The sequence below is a fragment of the Silene latifolia genome, chromosome Y (genome assembly GCF_048544455.1).
Source record: "Silene latifolia isolate original U9 population chromosome Y, ASM4854445v1, whole genome shotgun sequence".
Lineage (NCBI taxonomy): Eukaryota > Viridiplantae > Streptophyta > Magnoliopsida > Caryophyllales > Caryophyllaceae > Silene > Silene latifolia.
In genome coordinates, this window is record NC_133538.1 from 154,099,402 (window position 1) to 154,118,346 (window position 18,945).

The 18,945-nt window shown below is 39.6% G+C and overlaps 1 protein-coding gene across 5 annotated transcripts in view; it reads left to right on the forward strand.

The window, feature by feature from the left end:
• The window catches only part of LOC141626720 (ferredoxin-thioredoxin reductase catalytic chain, chloroplastic-like), a 38,400-nt gene that overhangs the window by 4,867 nt on the left and 14,588 nt on the right, over positions 1-18,945 (forward strand). For 3 of the 5 annotated variants that reach the window (XM_074440393.1, XM_074440392.1, XM_074440391.1), the window contains exons 5-6: positions 741-801; positions 1,102-1,176. In XM_074440393.1, the coding sequence (XP_074296494.1) occupies positions 741-801; positions 1,102-1,146 (106 nt within the window). In that variant the 3' untranslated portion in view covers positions 1,147-1,176. Of the gene's footprint in view, positions 1-740; positions 802-1,101; positions 3,629-18,945 lie in introns of those variants that run through there. The other 2 variants (XM_074440394.1, XM_074440390.1) reach the window with 2 other exon arrangements.

Here is an 18,945-nt window from a genome sequence, read left to right on the forward strand (position 1 = left end):
TCTGATCCACACTTTGTGCTCTAGCTTGCGTGTACTAAGATAGTATGGACTTTGGTTTTGTTTTTACGTATGAAAGTAGGCACAAGGCAAGTAAAAATAAAAGTCGGGGTGGGGGATTAATGTTCAAACTTGTGAGATATTGTCCAGAAGCCCTGAGACTCAACCACTAAGCAAGACCTCCTCGGTATGGACAACAGAGTGTTGTGCAGTCTTGTTTGCATCTCTGATTCCTGATTCTAGGCTTTTGGAAGCAGCAATATTAGTTTTTGCATTTATGAAACTCAGATACTCTTGGTATTACTTAGTGCTATATATTTTCCTAGTGGTACTTACAAGTTTAATACGGTGCTCAAAGCAGTTTTAGTCTAGCTATGTTCTCAGCATGTTGGTATTAAGTGGGATTTTAATTTTTAAGCCCTCTCTTATGACCTCACATGGAGTACTAAACAAGCCATGTATTATGCGGTTTTTTGGTTGGTTGGGGATCCATTGGTGCTATATAGCATCACTCTTTTCTGTTAGTGCCCTACACAAGCCGGCATGTCAAATTGTTGCTGCTGAATTTATGTTTGAAATTTGCATCATATTTTGCTGTCTGGTGGAGATTACATGCATCGTTTTTGGATTTTGCAGTTTTGCGTACTCTAATACTTCAGTCGATTAACATTGTGTTCAATTGTATTGTACGAGTATTATCTTGCGACTGACAAATGAATTTTATTGGTGTTGCAAAATGGCAGAAAGGAGTGCCACTGCATGCTTTTCTTAACCCCTGACAAGGATTTTGCTGGCAAAGAACAGGTTCACTCAACATAATTTCTTGATTTATATGCTTAATTCAATTAGCCTCTTTTAAGACGGATATATTTGTCTTAAGTTAAAACGGGGCAAATAGCATCCCACTTTATAGATAGGACAAGTTTTATGCTAATATCTAGGCCTGCTTTTGTCTTATTTATGCTATTTGACACGTTCCAAGTTTAAGACGGATACTCCCGTCTTATATGAGAATTTGTGTGCTTAATCGTGGCGGAGACAACAAGAGATGAAATTGTGTTTTCATCCTTCACATATGCTCAGTTTGTGTAATGTTGGTTGCAGACAATCACCTTGGATGAGATTCGGGAAACAACAGCAAACCTGTGATCTTAGGTTCTAACTATGACACCCTATTATGTACGTGTTGTACTCTATTGTCTTTACATCTGTTTCAAGAGCTTTTTCATCTATGTACAATTCTACACACTCTTCCGGTATATAGTCTTATTAGCCATTCTTGGAACCAAGGGGGATATGGCTTGCGGTTTTGCGCGCAACCGGAATATGCAGTATTTTAAGGTTCCTAATCCCTGTCATGAGCTGGAGCTTGTCACGTTCATCAAAGAATTCTCCCTATTACTCCCTCAATTGAACTCTACACTACACATATTCCTCTTTGGTCCATTCAACTCCACGCTACACCTTTCTATATTTGATAATTATATGGTCCATATTGTCCTAATTGTATCATCTTATTTACCTGAAATGCCACTACATGACCCACCATATTTGACCATTCTATGGTATTACCCCACTTTTTCATTTTAGTAAACATTATTTATCTACTTGTTGTACTTATATTAATATAAAAAACTCTTCTTAGGGGTCGTTTGGTTCAGTACTTAGATATGGAATGGATTGGATTAAGAAACCATAGAAGTATACGGTTCCAATTCCATACCTTTCAAAACATGTTTGGTTCAATAGAAAAATAAATATAAAGGAATGAAGTTTGAATCCATGGGGAGGAGGTGGGTATGAGATTCCAAGGGGTTGAGGTGGAATGAGATTTCAAAATGCCTCAACTAAACACTAAAATGACTAGAATCCATTCCAAACCTCACAACCAAACACTCCCTTAATACTTGTGCATAAAACATAAGTACCATGTAGAGTTGAATGGAGGGAGTATTATGCTCCTAACTACTGAGTTATGACAGCTAGGAACTTTGATTGTTCCTTAAAAGGAGATTAAACTGTCTTTTTTTCAGACAAATGTGAACTATTTTATATATACTATCAAAGAGGAGATTACATACTATACGATTACAACCATGATAAACAAAACTAATTACCATACAAACATAGGGGAATTAGATACCCCTAAATTACTAGAAACGGAAGTAACGAGGCTAAAATTACAAGCAAAACTATTTGAAATTTAAAGATGACATTTCTTAAAAGGTGGATGATAATAGTGCTCGATTTGAAGCAAGTTAACCTCTTTCTTTTAGCACATTCAACAGTAGCGACTTTTTTTGTGTAACTGCAAAAAAACAAAGGTAATTTGTTGACACATCCCAATGATCTCTTCCTCGAATTGGCATCAAACCTAACCATTCGACCCCGGTGGATGGAATACTCCACCTTGCGACAACACTTCCTGCTCGAGTTCTCCTTCACTTCAACAAATTGAAACTGAACCGTGGATACCATACTAACCACAGGTGAATAAAGTCTTTTCTTCTTGGCAATATGCAAGATAACCTCTTCATGACCCAACTCAGCACTCTCACTCTCAAACTCCAAATGCGAATGCTGATAACGCACTTCATGTAAAGGATAAGGAATGGGAACTGCTGCTTACCTTGAAATTTCTTCTTGGGGAGTTCCTGTCGAAATAGAATTTGTAGAGATGAGGGGGCGAACCCTCAAGGATGACAAAGATCTTGATGGTAAAAAATGAGATTCCTCCCGAGTAACATATTCTCATAATCTTGGGACCACAAACGCAAATTATTTTTAGGATGATTTTTGTTGGAGGAGTATTTTGCAGGTCTTGAGGTATAAGTGTTAGAGGGATTACAATCATCCTTAGCAGACAAAGCGGGAGCAGGCTCATTAAGGCTATCAGAGTTTAGACTAATGACAGGATTGGTGGCCGCAAACAGGATTTCAGAGTCCATAATAATGTCTGAACTAGTCGCATTAGGGTTTTCGGAATCAATAATAATAGTGGAACTAGATGTAGCAGCACCATGAGGAGGAGAAACATGATCTGTAACCAAAGGAGCTGTACTACAAGATGCTTCATTCAATTCAACATGGATTGCAAACTTATCAACCACATCATTAGCTATCAAAGGTTTCTTGCCTTTCTTATCTGAACCCAAAGGGTTAAAAGGATAAACGACTCCTTTCCCATTAACATTTAAAATTAAAAGATCAGCTACAGAATGGAGTTCTCGATTAACATCTTTGTTATGCGGGTCAAATATCGCAACTGTTCAAAGTCATCAAGAGCCTTGTTAAGAAGATTCAGATGCTTAAAGGTCAAGCCTCTGCGATAAAGGGCCTTAACATTACAGGATCAAAAAATAAGACGAAAGTGCAGTAAATAACAAAGTTTCAAATTGTAACCCCTCTAAATTAAGGAGAAGGGAGAGGCAGAGGAAAGTGGCTATAGGCTGGTCATGCACGAGTGGAAGGCCAAGGAAACATATGAGTTTAAGGGCTTGAGTGTAGTGACGAGCAACTAAAATGAAATTCCCTTCCTTGAAAAGGGAGTTCCCCCTGTATTTCACCAAATGGATATTGGAGATGGAAGGTACCCCCAATTCCAACACCATTATCATCCACAATAAACAAATCACAAAGATTAAACAGAAGAAATTGATACTCCATCGTCTACGAAAGCAACAATTAAAACCCAGATAAAACAGACATCAATTCTCACTGAGGAAAAACCCGATAAAAACGCACAACCAAAGAAGAAAACGGAGGAGGAACTAGTATAAGACGATTAAACGAAGATCAATGTAGGAAAAAAACGAGAAAACATGTGAGATAAATAAAAGCACGGGAAAAGTAATTGGGGATCAGCCTCAAGAAGGTCATCACCTCTCAGGCGGAGCGAAACAAACAGACAGACCTCTGTGCTGCAGCGAGCAAACAAGATCGAGAGGCGATGATGTTGTCAAATATATTGTTTAAGTTGTCTACAATGTTAGATGTGAGATATCAGGTATTAATAGAATAATAATATATTTCACAAATGAACCGATCAAACCATAGAAATAATATAATGGTAACATATTGCTGTAAATATTACAAGTATATATAGGTAAAATAAAAAGGTGGGAGCTTATCTGGATAAGAGATGGACAGAAAAGATACTAGTCGTGGCGTGATAAATCACTCTCCTAAAGTTGAATTTGCACCGCTCGATACACCACGGCCTCTTGGCAACCAACCTCCAAGGATACAGACCTCCGAGCCTAAGGTGTACGACAAAGATTAGGAATGAGAATTACTTGCAGAATGTTGCCCAATATTAGCTTAAGATCAGGAGAGAAATATTTAGAGGTAGATAAGAGATAAAAGATTTTTTTTTTTTTTTTGTGTGTGTTGAAATCTGACATAGGTAAGAAGTATGTATTTATAGGAGATGAAGGAAAAATCTAGAGCCATATTTATTATTGTCTTTGTAAATTGGTTTTAGCAATCATCATTTGTATAGAAAAGGTAAAAATCAATATAGAAGACTGAACATTCTATTTTTCGGAAATTGTGAAGTGGAAAATAAATGACTTCCAAAAAGAGGTCATTGCACCGCATGTGCCCTGAGCTCGAGTCCCTCCACTGCTACCATATTCGTGGTGTTACACAAGTAGTCATTTATAAACCACAAGTCCCTTGTTTATTCTTCCTATGTGGGACAATAAGGAGTTTCTTTTGAAGAACATTTCCAACAATCCCCCACATGATTCAAAAGAAGTAAAGAAAATAACTGATATAAGGCAACAGAACATAAAGTCTTAAGATGACAATGTCGTGTGGACTTGAATTGTCACCCAGTGCATACAACTACCCGCTACAGCCGTTTGAGCAGCTCTTAGCTTTGAACTCTCCATAGTGTTTTGTAATGGATAACTGCGCACAAACCCGAGGTCATAAATGGTGCCCCCCACATGCCTGGATTCTCGTGAACGCTCTAGAGGTCTTAAAGCCTAATGACCTCATAGGGGGTTGGGCATTTCCCCCACATTCACATAGGTAAGTCCATCAGGTTCGTCTGTCACAAACCACCCTTAAAAAAAGGACTATGGACTTATTAAGAGCTTAGCTCAGCCTTCCTCACTGACAGATATAACACAATATAAAATAGAATACTACATCACATTTTATTGTAAATAGGAATAGTAGTAGTATTACAACATGAGATCCTCGTGACTTCGTTTGACCCATTGAACTTAGTTAACCCTAAGTTGTGGATCCCCATCACGATTCACTCCCAACTGGCTTTTGAACCCATTCCATGTGCTGCCACACCAGCACCAACTTCTACCATGGCCAGTGGTAAAAGGATCTCAATATCCTGTCACATTGAGCATTCTCATGTGGTACCACATTATTTTACATCGCTTTATACTTGTCAATTGCTACCTCAGCGTAGCCTTGACCAAAATCTTGTCAACATACTGGGCTTTCCCCATAACAAAATTCAACTGAAAGGCCTCCTCGCCATCAACTAGTTGTCCAGGCAAGTTTCAATATTTTAAATTAAATGTACCAACATGTACAATTATTCTAATAATAATAGTATAACAATAATAGTAGCATATTATTATCACCATTCAAATACTTTCATCAAGGTTTGGATACATCAAGAGCATATACTAAACGCAATATGCTTCATCACAATATGCATATGCCATTATGCCCAAAACAATATGCTATATCCCAAAATTGTCACAACTCTCCGTTACATTAACGTGTACATATATATGAGACTCTTTTCACATTTCTCTTGGGTTGTTTCAAAAACATCTACGAGTAAATTTTCACACAAGATCATGATTTTAATCCAACCCAATTTTCATTTGTCTCACCTTTTTTTTTGAATACATGTCATTCATAATATAACGCTATTGTCAACCATCATATACACATACTTATGCATAAATCCACTGAAAATGAGCGACTTGTGATTTATAAATGAGATTAACTCATATGTTAAAAATAACCACAATAAATAAGCGAGTAAATATACCCATTTTACGGACAATATCCAACACATATTGTTTGTAGCCACATTTATAGAAGTTATTCACAAATGAAAACATGTCCAAAACATACCCTATTGAATAAAGTAGTCATAGCACTCAAGCATCTTAAATGGAAAAACAAGAACATTATGAGATCACAAATACGTCAATCATACATTTTACTCCCTCCCATTCAATCAACCAGAAGCTGAACATATTTATCTGGGGTCCTTTTACTATTAACACTCACATGAATGTATTACATATCACTATCATTTGACAAAGTAAATGCACAATAACAGCTAATCAATCTTATACATTCATGATTTATATGCGTATGAATATATTCATTAATCGCAACAAACGAAATTTCCGTTGTCTAATTTAGAATAGTGATAGAAGCTTCGTCGTTAAAAACTTATCAAAACAATATTTATATCTCAACAAACAACTTCAGCAAGTGGTAAGTAGAGGTCGAACCCAAAGGACGAATTAGTTTTGTATTATGTAAGTTATGGAGTTTTTAAGGTAGTAACAAGAGGTGTCACAATTGATTGGTAAGGTAAGAGATCAACTAACAACTACTAGCAAACAAATGTAAATAAAAGAAAACAAAGCAAGTACGCAAATAGGAGTGTAAACAATTGATTAAAGACATTAGGGTGTCATGGGATCATAGGGGTAATCAAGTAGTAGATCCAAGGGTATGAGTTTGGTTATTTGGTCAAAGTCATTGTAGAATAGGGCCGGAATTTTTGGTACTACGGCCCATAGGTCGAGTTGGGTTAGCTTCTGGTGTACACCCGATCTCCCTACTAGTCTTAGTGCATGGTCTAACAATCATCGAGTTGGTTTATATCTTACAAGGATTGTTGAATAGGTCGAGAATCATGCAAGGTCGTCAATCATGCATTTCATCAAACATAACATGAGCACTAAAGCTAGAACTACAATAACACAATTTAATCAATCAGATAAACTCATTGAAAGATGGATCTACCCTTTAATCATCCCCTAATCCCTCATTAACCCTAGCTAGAGGATTAATCACTCATTATCATGGTGATCATGCAATTAATGGTGTCAAACATCAAAGCAAGAGGAAACATGATGAACAAAGTAAAGTAATTAACAAGGATTAACAAGTAATTAAGTAAAAGAGTAAAAGAGTAAAAGAGTGAAGAATTGTACAAAGTTAAGAAGATGAACAATAATAATGAAGGTGTAGATACCCAGTATCTGCACCTCCCAAAAACCACCCGATGATGATCGGACTATAACGTGTTTTTGATTTGCGTGCGTGGATTGGCTATACATGAGACGGTTTAATTCACTACTCTGATATGAAAAATGATTTCATAAATGGTTTTCTAACTTCATTTGCATTAAAATAACACTATTTAGAGTTAAAACCGTCTTTAGACCCAAAACCGACTCAGAAACCCGCAACTCGAGTCAACCTGAGTCAACCCAAATCCTGAATGTCAAAAATAATGCCATGAATGTCTTTATCATGTCATTTCCATTAAAATGACCCTAATTAGAGTCAAAACTGACACCAGGTCAAAAACCGACTCAAAATTCAAATCCCGACTCACACGGGTCAAACCCGAGTCAAGCACACAAAACACATACTTCAAGTAACACCCAAAATCATCTTATTAGATACCCATATTATTACACGACATCTTATATGAATACCACATATCAAACTAACCAAACAAGGGATAGAGCAAAGGCCACGTCCAAATTGAAAAAGACAACACACCCATTTGTATCACAAGGTAGCTCGCGCCTCTTTAGGGTGTCTGCTTAGCCTCTAAGCAAACTCAACCGACCTACCATCCCACATTTCTCTATAAATACCCAACATCACACACCACAATCCTCACGCGAGAGTCCGCCCCCTCCTTCTCCCTTAAACTTCTAGACCCGACTTCCTAAGTCACAAAATCGACACGCGTTTACGACCTACCGATCGTAAACACAAGCCTTACACATTTTGTTTGGTACCTTCGCCGTGCATTCGACCGACCCATTTGACCAACTCAATTCATCAATCAACATGTTTTAATTAACATATTTTCAACTCATTTTCAAAACAAAATCCTTTTTTAAGGCACACTTTCAAACTTCTTTGATCGTGAGTAGTCGCTACGAGAAAACCGTCTCTAAAGTCCGTCTACGTCGCAAACATCAATACACGTAAGTTTGAGGGTGTAAACAACTCATTTATTTCATGTCTTTACTGTTTTCATAACTTTATAAGCATGAACAATGCATAACACGATTCAAATATAGGTTAGACGAGCCAAAACCGAGTTTTGGCCTGAGACAGGAGCTCCTTGCTATGCAGGGAGGCTCGCGCCTCTTGTAAGTGTCCAGGTCAGACTCATCCGTGTTTGTTCTCGTCTTTCCTCTTTATTTCATTTCTTATTTGTAATCACTTTTTACCATTTTAATTCATTTTTATGACAAATATTTTGACCATTACAAAAATCATCCTTGGTTTCTTACACCATGACGGTTTATTCCGTGACTCGATGATATTATTGGTTAATTACATTTTAATGGGTATTTTAACACCCTTTTATTTTATTTACCATTTTTCTCATTTGTTTACATTTGTAAACATATTAGTCATAATTCATAATCATCCTTGGTTCTTTATACCATGTCGGTTTAATCCGAGTACGATGATTAACTTGACTAATTACAAAGAAATGAACTTAACATGATTAGTTCAAATCAAATATTTTACATTTTTGTTTGTAAATTATACTTTTCAAACATGCAAATCCGACAACGAATGTTACTAACACAATAGTAATTATTCCGAGTCATGCATACAACATGTGCAAATATTTCATCATAAATACGGTTTTAAACAACCTTTTCAAGAACCAGGAGACACCCCCTTAGGTCGGCTCATAGCTCGCGCCCCAAGCGGCCGTCTGTTTCCATCTTTCAAAACCAGGGCAGAGCCCTTTATCTCGCCAATAGGCTCGCGTCTTAACAGGGCTGCCTGACACTGTTCTGTCCCATTTTGGTACTTGTCTAGGACGATCCCGATTACGGTTTATCCGAATGCGTGACGGATTAGATTGACAAGTTTACGTTTTTTACACTTTGTCATTTGGCACCCTATGGACGCACCAGTTAGGAGGCTGGAGACTTGGAGAACAGAAAAGGTTTCTAGAGGCAGAGGAAGACCGAGACAGACATGGTTGAGAGTGATAGAGCACGATATGAGAGTTCTGGGGCTTGAGGAGAGTATGGTGACGGAGAGGGCACAATGGAGGGAAAGGATACATGTGGATTTTTAGTATTTGATGTTTTTTTGACAGATTTAATGTTTTTTATTTAATTTAAAAATTAAATTATTTATTTTTCTCTCCTTTATTACACTTTTTCACCAGCCACTTTCTTATAGATTTTACCTGGTTCATTCTGGAGCCTTAACTCTATTTTGGTTTTTAAAAATCGTTTTAATCTTTTCTCTCGATTTAAATTTTAAGTTTTTATAAAAGAAAGACGGAATTCGATTTTAAAACCCCTAAGTTTACCTTGACTTTCCATTACATTTTCGTTCTTCCTTTTTGTTTTTCATCTTCCCTTTTTTTATTCGCATTTTGAGGCGTGCGTTAACCCATGGACGCATCGAAAGGATGATTCATGTCACCCGACCCCAAATCATTTTGGGATTAAGGCTCTGATGTTGTTGTTGTTGTTGTTGTTGTTGTTGTCATTTGACACCCTTTTTAAATAAATGGATCGTGTTAAGCATTATAACCCGAACTTGGTAAATGGATGTTTAATTTTCGTTTTCACATGTAAATCAATCTAAATCCAACTTGACATCTTATGCTTGATATTTGGATTAACAAACCGACTTAGAAAGCTCACATGTTAGGTTAACACTTTTGGATGTGCATTCATGCATTTATACCGTTTTATCAACTTTTACACTTAAACAACCACGATCGATCAGTAGAGGCCCGCTAACGCGGGCGGGATTGGGTGTCAGATTAAAGGGCTTCCCAATACGTACACTCACCCCTTACTCAGAACCTTTGGATAGTGGATGGCCTTATCCAGGGCGTACGAGAGTCATTTTAGGCATATAATGCTAAAAGGGGGACGGGTCCTTATCTTTAGTACCTATGTTAAACACTGCTTTGTGCTTCGTTTGACCGAGGTATAAAGTGGATTTCGAACGGGTTCCAGGCATCCCATAAATGCTTGATGGCGACTCCGAACATCTATATATCGTTTTGAGACCTTTACCGAGACGAAACCGACCGATCTAAAGCGATCCGGTCGAAAGCATTTTTACGCCGCCGAGCGTGTCTTTCTAGACCGCTGCATGTCCACAGATTGGCTTGGCGTGCAGGTGGCCCGTGACCGCAGATCGGTAGGTGGCCCAGATCCACAGACCGGCCTGTGGCCCATGTCCACAGTTTGGCGACTCCGCTGAGGAAAACTAGGATACTTATGTCTTTGTGATCCTTAGAGGTGAAACTCGAACGAGGTCGTGGTTAAAGTGCATTAATTGATATTACGGTCATAAGCCGGGCTCCTTGTCCGGGCCCACAACCTAACCTTTATCGACCAATTGGCTTGTCCCGTCGGCGTGAGCTTTCTCATCCCCGCGTTTCGAATCCCGATTGAGTCAAGCATACCGTTGATGTTACACATTTTTGTTTCGTCAAAGAGCTTTCATCACCTTCGAGCACGAGGCTAGGGCACCCTCCTTATACATTTTGTTTGGATTGGTATCCCTCTCGAAAATCGGGGTTTGATTGCTTGGTGTGTAACCCACCCTATTAAGCCAAAACCCGTGTCGGCATTATGCATAATATAATGAAACTGCGAGTGCTTATGTGTTATGTGATCATATGTCCTTCCGTGTCATTTCAAACTTTCAAAACACCTTTTTGCGCCATTATAATGGCCGTTTCAAACCTTGGTCTTTCGCCGACCGTTGCAAACCTTTTTTAGGCCGTCCTAATGACGACTTTCAAAACCGGTTTTCTACAACCGTTTCAAAAACACATCTGGCGCCGTTATAATGGCCGTTTCAAACCTCGGTCTTTCGCCAACTGTTGCACACCTTTTTAGGCCGTCATAATGACACTTTTCAAAGCCGGTTTTTCACAACCATTTCAAACCTCGGTCTTTTGCCGACCGTTGTACAACTTTTTATGCCATTATAACGGCAATTTCAAAACCCGGTTTTTATAACCGTTTCAAATGCACCTTTTCATGTCGTTGTAATGACGATTTCAAACCTTGGTTTTTACAAACCATTTCAAAATACCCTTTTACGTCGTCATAATGGCCATTTAAAACCTCGGTCTCTCGCCGACCGTTGCATTCTCAAAGCACCGTTTTATGCCGTCGTGATGACGAATTCTACCCTCGAATTTTCAAAATTCGAAATCAGCTTTCAAACAAAAACGTTTTTTTAAAAACCGTCGTAATGTCGATTTCAACCCGTGCAACTTTCAAAATTTCGAATCTCGTTTTCGAAATCAAATTTGGCTTTTCTAAGCCGTCGTAATGAAGATTTCAATTTTCACACTTTTCGATTTGCATACCGTCTTTCAAAGGTTAAAACGGTTTTCTAACCCGCCGTAATGATGAATTCAATCCTCATAATTTCCAATCAATTAAAACAAATTTACCCGTTTTCAAATTTCAATTCAAAATCAAATCTTTGAAAACCAATCTAACCGTTTTCAAATTTCAAATCCAACTTCAAACCATTTGAAAACAAAATTAACCGTTTTCAAATTTCAAATTCAAAATCAAATCATTTGAAAACAAATTTAACCGTTTTCATATTTCAATTCAATTTCAAATCTTTGAAAACAAATTTAACCGTTTTCAAATTTCAATTCAAAATCAAATCTTTGAAAACAAAATTAACCGTTTTCAAATTTCAATCCAATTTCAAATCATTTTGAAAACAAATTTAACCGTTTTCAAATTTCAATTCGAAATCAAATCTTTGAGAACGAATTTAACCGTTTTCAAATTTCAATTCAAAATCAAATCTTTGAAAACAAATTTAACCGTTTTCAAATTTCAATGCAAAATCAAATCTTTGAGAACAAACTTAACCGTTTTCAAATTTCAATGCAAAATCAAATCTTTAAGAACAAACTTAACAGTTTTCAAATTTCAATTCAAAATCAAATCTTTGAAAACAAATTTAACCGTTTTCAAGTTTCAATCCAATTTCAAACCATTTGAAAACAAGTTTAACCGTTTTCAAATTTCAATTCAAAATCAAATTTTTGAAAACAAATTTAACCGTTTTCAAATTTCAAATTCGAACTCAATCGTTTGAAAAGAAACTTAACCGTTTTCAAATTTTCAACCCATCTTTTTTATCCTTTGAAAACAAATTAAACCGTTTTCATGGCCATTGTGATGACAATTTCAAATTCTTCGATTCTCGATTTTCAAATCCGTGATTCGGGATTTCAAAAACCGTCTTCGGAAACAACACATTGTTTTTAGAGCCGCCGCAATCTTAACTTAAACCGTCTTTTGAAAACAAACCTAAGACAACTCTTTCAACTGACCGACTTTTGAAGATCCTTACTCTTCGGAAGCCGTCCATAAAATGACAAATGGATCTTTTTGAAAATTTCTATTTTCGAAAATTTCAATCCACCTTTCTGATTCAGCCTCGAGTCGATTAGAGTCCAGTCGATTTCAAGTCAAGTCGTCTAGATAACATCGAGTCTCCACCGAAGTTAGTACCTACCTTCCGGTCTAGGTCGTGTCGCCCAATTGTCGAGATATCTTCAATGGCGTTAGCTGTGTAAAAACCACATGGGTTTTAACCCACATTTCCCCTACATTATGGGTCAAAGGTCAAGTTTGTGTACATGTCTTTTCCAGCGGCGTCACGCCATCGACAAACTTCCAAAATATCGTCAGAAGTCGTCTGTCTAGGCATCACTATGCCAAAATCGACACTCGAGTCTATGTTCAAAGTCATGCACCAAGAGTTCAAACACAAGAGGTCATTCACGATCTTTAATGAACTCATAACGTAGTCACACCGCCGCGTCTTCACGACAAAACTTCCTTTTGTAGATATGTGTCGTACTTGCCTTTGTTTGTGCAATCCCTTGCAAAGACAAGTTATAACGCCTATCGTTATGTAATTTAGGAATCCCTTGGGTGCCATCAATCGCCAACCAGAAACTCAAGAAGCCAAGAAATTTGCATCCGCCATGACTTCTGCTGAAACCAACAACATAGTCCTTCGACTCCTGACTACCGTGGAAAACTTGAGCACTCGTCTCTCCCAATTTGAGGACAAAATGATAACCGGGAATTTTCCCTTTTCTGATATTGAGCAACGGGTTAAGCTCCTTGAAAGTCGACTACTTGCCAACAACAAAAAAACTCTCCAGAAAACCCTATTGGACACAGTTAGGAACTTTCTTGAATTGCTCTCATCTTATCCCTCCCGACGATGAAAAAATTCGTGCAATTAATGAAGATGGACTACAAAGCGATATACCCATGATCTCCGTCTCCATCAACAACATATTCTCAAAGCTGCGAGTGGCTATCGATGATTTGAACACTCAGGTAGCTAATTTGGGGAAAAAGATTGGTAATGCCGAAAATGAACCTAACCACCAAGGGGAAGACCAACACCCAATTCGCCAACAAACAAATGCTGAAAATGAGGAGCCGTCTGATGGTTCCCACACTCAAGAACCCACCAACAAAGAAAATGAAATTGCCTTACCAAAATACCCTTCAAAATGCCAAGCAAAGTCCCAAAAACTTGCCATCAACAATGACCAAATCCTGTTTCCGCCCACGATTGACCAAAAAAAAAACAAAACTCACAGAAACATCCCGAAAAACACCAATGTTGGAATCAGGGGAAAACATCAAAGGGTATTCTACAGATCTGGGAATAACATATGGCACCGCTCTAAGGATACTTTCTTCAGAAGGATTACTGCAACCTATTGGTCCCACTCCGGATCCAAAACCCGAAAACATAACCCAATTTTGGAATGGCTACGCATATTGTCGATATCACAGAGGCAAGGGGCATAAAACTGAAGCGTGCTACGAGCTCAAGCGTGCCATACACAAGGGAATTGAGGATGGCAGGTTTTCCACCTTACTCTTAATCACTCCAGATAAAGAACCTGGGCGGCCTAATAGGAAGTTCATCGATTTGGGTGATCGAGAAGATGAGTATTCTGCCAATCATTTGGTAAAAAGGAGAAAGGTAGGCTCAACACCATCCTATCAGCAAGGAGATGGGGCTTTAGTTAATCATGTCATTGACTGCCTCCAGCCAAATTATGCGTCCCGTTTGAAGGGTTGTAACATCAAAAGCGTCGAGGACCTATCAACAGAAATTTCTCGCATCGATGAAATCATTAAAGGAGGTCCAACATCTGCGACCCCTCCTCAAAAGCAAGTCTTCCGCATTACCAAAGTAAAATTTGTGGAGCCTTCGCCAGAGAGAGCCACACACCTGCAAAGACAATTTTCAGACTTGGTCATGCCTTATGCCATCGCTTTTAGAGTGCTTATCTCTGAAAGACTAATCCAATCGATTGGCCCCACTCCAGATCCAACTCCCAAGAAAAGAGGCCGGTTTTGGGACAGTTCCCAATATTGCCTATTCCATAGGGGTAATGGGCACGACGTAGAGATGTGCTGGAAGCTCAAACATGTCATCCAAAACATGCTCGATTGTGGCAAGTTGTCTTTATCGACCCTAAATCATTTAATGGAAAAGAATGGTCCCCATGGGCGTCTTACTCCTCAAAAACAGGACAACCTTCTAGGACCTCATCCTTCTGGCGTCCCAAACAACGAGAGTGAAGTGCTCAAGTGGGTCAATGCTCAAAACCAGACATTCAAGCCGCGAGATGCTGTGAAAGAGACCTTCGAGGAGGAACATGATGATTAGGAGTTCATATCTACGATTGAGTCCGAGTCCGAGTCCGAGTCTTAGGCTTTCTCATATCTATCCTAGCGTCTCCTTTTATTCCTAAATGACAACGGGGTCCCCCATGAGTCACATGTATTCATCGAGTCTGTGCTAACCTCTTATTTATCTAAATAAAAGCACAATTTTCAACTATCATATATTCTCCCCTTTACCATTTCCCGTTGACAACGAGAATTGATTTGAGAATTGATTTAAAACAAACAATATGTTCCAATTCAACGTGAGTACACTCGAGTGACGTTCAGTACTGAGTAAGCGGAGGACTCGAAACTCTGTATCCATTCTCTTTACCTATTCCATGTCTGGCAATAGAAACCTTTCAATAGCACCCAATCTAGAACGAGCTCTCAATCAAAGGGATCCTACGACGAACCTAGATAACAAACCAGAACCTCTCCTTGTTCATGGTCAATGACGGAAGGCAAGCCCATTCCCCCACAAAAACATCCCATCACCAAATATCAACCTTTCACCAAAATGTACATCCCCGTCTGCACCTTTACCTGCCTCGAACGAAGGACGGCAAAGAACCAATAAATCAAAAACCAAAGCCAAAGCAAAACCAGAGCCAAGGCCAAAATCAAAGGCCCAAGCCAATAGCCATTCACCAAAAGCCAAAACGAAAGGCCAAAATCAAAGGCCCAAGCTAATATCCTTTCACCCAAAACCAGAGCCAAGGCCAAAATTAAAGGCCCAAGCCAATAGCCATTCACCAAAAGCCAAAGCGAAAGGCCAAAATCAAAGGCCGAAGCCAATAGCCATTCACCCAAAACCAAAGCGAAATGCCAAAATCAAAGGCCCAAGCCAATATCCATTCACCCAAAGCCAAAGCTCAAGGCCAAAGCAAAAACCAAAGCTAAAAGCAATTCACTCAAGGCCAAAGCCAAAGTCAAAGTCAAAGCAAAAACCAAAGTCAAAGCCAAAGCCAAAGGCTACTCACCCAACGGCAAGGCCAAGACCCAAGCCAAAATCAAAACAAAACAAGATTGAAACCCTTTTCCCAAAAAGGCCAAAATCCAAAGAAAGCATCCAACACACAAAATCCTGGACAAGTGAGTACAAAGTACCAAGTCCAGGACCAACAAATCCAAAGCCCTGGACCAAGAAGTCCAAAGTATAAAGTACAGGACCAACAAGTCCAAAGCCCATGACCATCGTTTCTTCCCTCCAAACTCCGAGACCAACAAATACAAAACACAAAAATACAAAACCTGATGTCAAAGAGCTAAAATGATAGCTCAAGACTCGTCAACTAACAACAAACCCAAGCTGCTTCACCCCTAAGTCCTTCAAGAGACTACTACTATAGGGAAACCTATCTAGGATCCTGGCTATTCCCCTCGAGATCATAACCAACACTGCTTCACCCCTAAGTCCTTCTAAAGACTGTTATAGGGAGAAATATCTAGGCTTATGAGGATTCCCCTCAAGCTCAAAATATCACACCTTAACCTTTAAGGTCCATATATGGGATTCTGATCCCACATTTGTTTACCAACCATTTCGTGCTCAGGCCATATCAAGCCTGTGACCCCATTCTGCACCACATTACAAGCCGTAACCCATCGGACTAAACACCACAAAATACAAACTCCAGATTTTTATCTGTCAAACAAACCTATTATTACCAGGCTCCACATTTCACAATGTCGAATCCATTTCCACCTTGACCCAGATATGAAGTCTTCAAAAAAAAAACATTGCTCCCTGGAATGGGAGACGCACATTTTATTCCTAGAGACCACTTTTTAGTGTGCTCACGTAACAAGAAACCTTTTCACAAATTATGCCTCTTCGATTCATGATCAAGAGGGATTTCCATCCAATCAACCATCGAGTCACCAAACGGAATTCACCGTTGTGACCCTCAGCTCCAGATTTTTATCTGTTAAAAGAACCTATTCTTACCAAGCTCCACATTCCATAATGTCGAAGCCATTTTCACCCTGACCCAGATACGGAGTCCTCGAATGCTTTGCTACCGAGAACGGGACATACCCAATCTACCCTTAGGGTCTACTTTTTAGTGTGCTCACATGATAAGGAACATTTTCACAAATTACACCTCTTCGATTCATGATCAAAGAGGAATTCTCTCAAATCAATTTTTCGAGTCACCAAACGGAATTTACCGTCATGACCCTCACACTTTAAGGTCCTAACAACTCGCTTAGGTGCACATTCAGGCGAGTCACCAAATGGAATTTACCGTCGTGACCCTCACACTTTGAGGTCCTAACAACTCGCTTAGGCACACATTCAGAACTACGATCTGGTTTCATTTCACACCATGTGAATACGTAGGCAGTCCTTCAAGGACACAACCATACACCTCAAAATCAATTATCAACACACGCAGAACTACGATCTGGTTTGATTTCGCAAACACGCGAATACGTAGGCAGTCCTATTACAAGGGCACAACCGCATACTCCTTTCAAAACAATTCCAATTTTCAACCCTCGAAAAAACAGCTCAGAACTACGATCTGGTTTGATTTCGCAAACACCCGAATACGTAGGCAGTCCCCCAACAAGGACACAATCGTACACCCATTTCAATTTCAATCTCAACCTTCACCATCAATCCTCAAAAGCCGCCCACCCAACTGCAAAAATTAATTTTATACCTTTTTACTGGGGGCTTCTTCCTTAAGACGTCGCCCATTCCCTGTTTTGTCAAATTCCCACCTTCTTACTCTGGGGGCTTCACTTTCAAGATGCCACCCGTCCTTTATCCTCAAACATTTTTTGAGTCTCCACTACAGTCCAAAATAAAACCGCCCATAGTCTAGTGCTCGGTTCGGACGATGTCGAGGTCTTGGTTCCGCTCTCCGAATCATCATGCCTCACGGAAGGACCTCAAACGAGTAGATGGTGGCAAATATGTCTGGAGGAGATAATCAATTCGTGTTCCCCAACCGAGCGGACCTTCTACCCCTAGAATCTGATGCGCGTTGTCACCCTCTTTTGGCTAAGGAGTTGCACTTACATTGGAAAAGCCTGTCAAAGTAAGCCCCGTGTCGTGTCGCTATTGATTTTGTGTCGCATCCACGACCGCCTATTTGTCAGTCTGTCAGTATGCGTCCGTGTGCGTCAATGTCGTAACGGTCACGTGTCTCCAATCTATCAAATCACGAATCTATGAGAAACAAATTCCAACTCTTAACAGCTTTTAAGCTTCACAACTTCCGAAACTCTTATCTCCCCTTACGCGAGATATTACGTGCTAATTACTTACTTGTTTATGTTTACGTGCTTATATGCTTGTGTGCTACGTGCTTGTCTATGCGACTGCGGATTTGTCTGGTCACTAACCATGCAGGTAATCATGAGAAGACAAACTCACTCCAACTGAGTACTAGGTTCTTCCCAACAAACACCGACCCGTCAAGTCGAAGGGCTTTAACCCCATCGATTACATGGCATACGCTACCTCCCAACAAGCGGCAACTCATATACCCGGCGAGTCCCGAGAAGTTTGTAACTCCCCAGCGAGTGCCGATTTTCAAATAGAAGTCACACAAATGATCTATCCCCACGGAGTTCATTTAGGACCCCATCAAGTTGGAGTTCGTTGCTCCCTGGCCGAACCGATCAATGTCAACTTGGTTGGAAGTCATTACCGGACGATATCTAGAAGTAAGCCCGATGTTCCAAGCTATTTCCCGAAGTTGATTACTCGACCATCCATGGCTGGCGACCCTATACGCACCTTCGATGGCTGGCGAGCCTCAAAACGTACTGCTGGCGAGCCTTTGCACACGCACAAGAAGCAACCCAAGGACATATCCCGAAGATGCCTCGGGTATGACTCCTTCCTATGGCTGGCGAGCCTCAAAGCGCACCTTTAACACCGGCTGGCGAGCCTTTGCGCGCAAATGACTCAAGGACATATCCCGAAGAT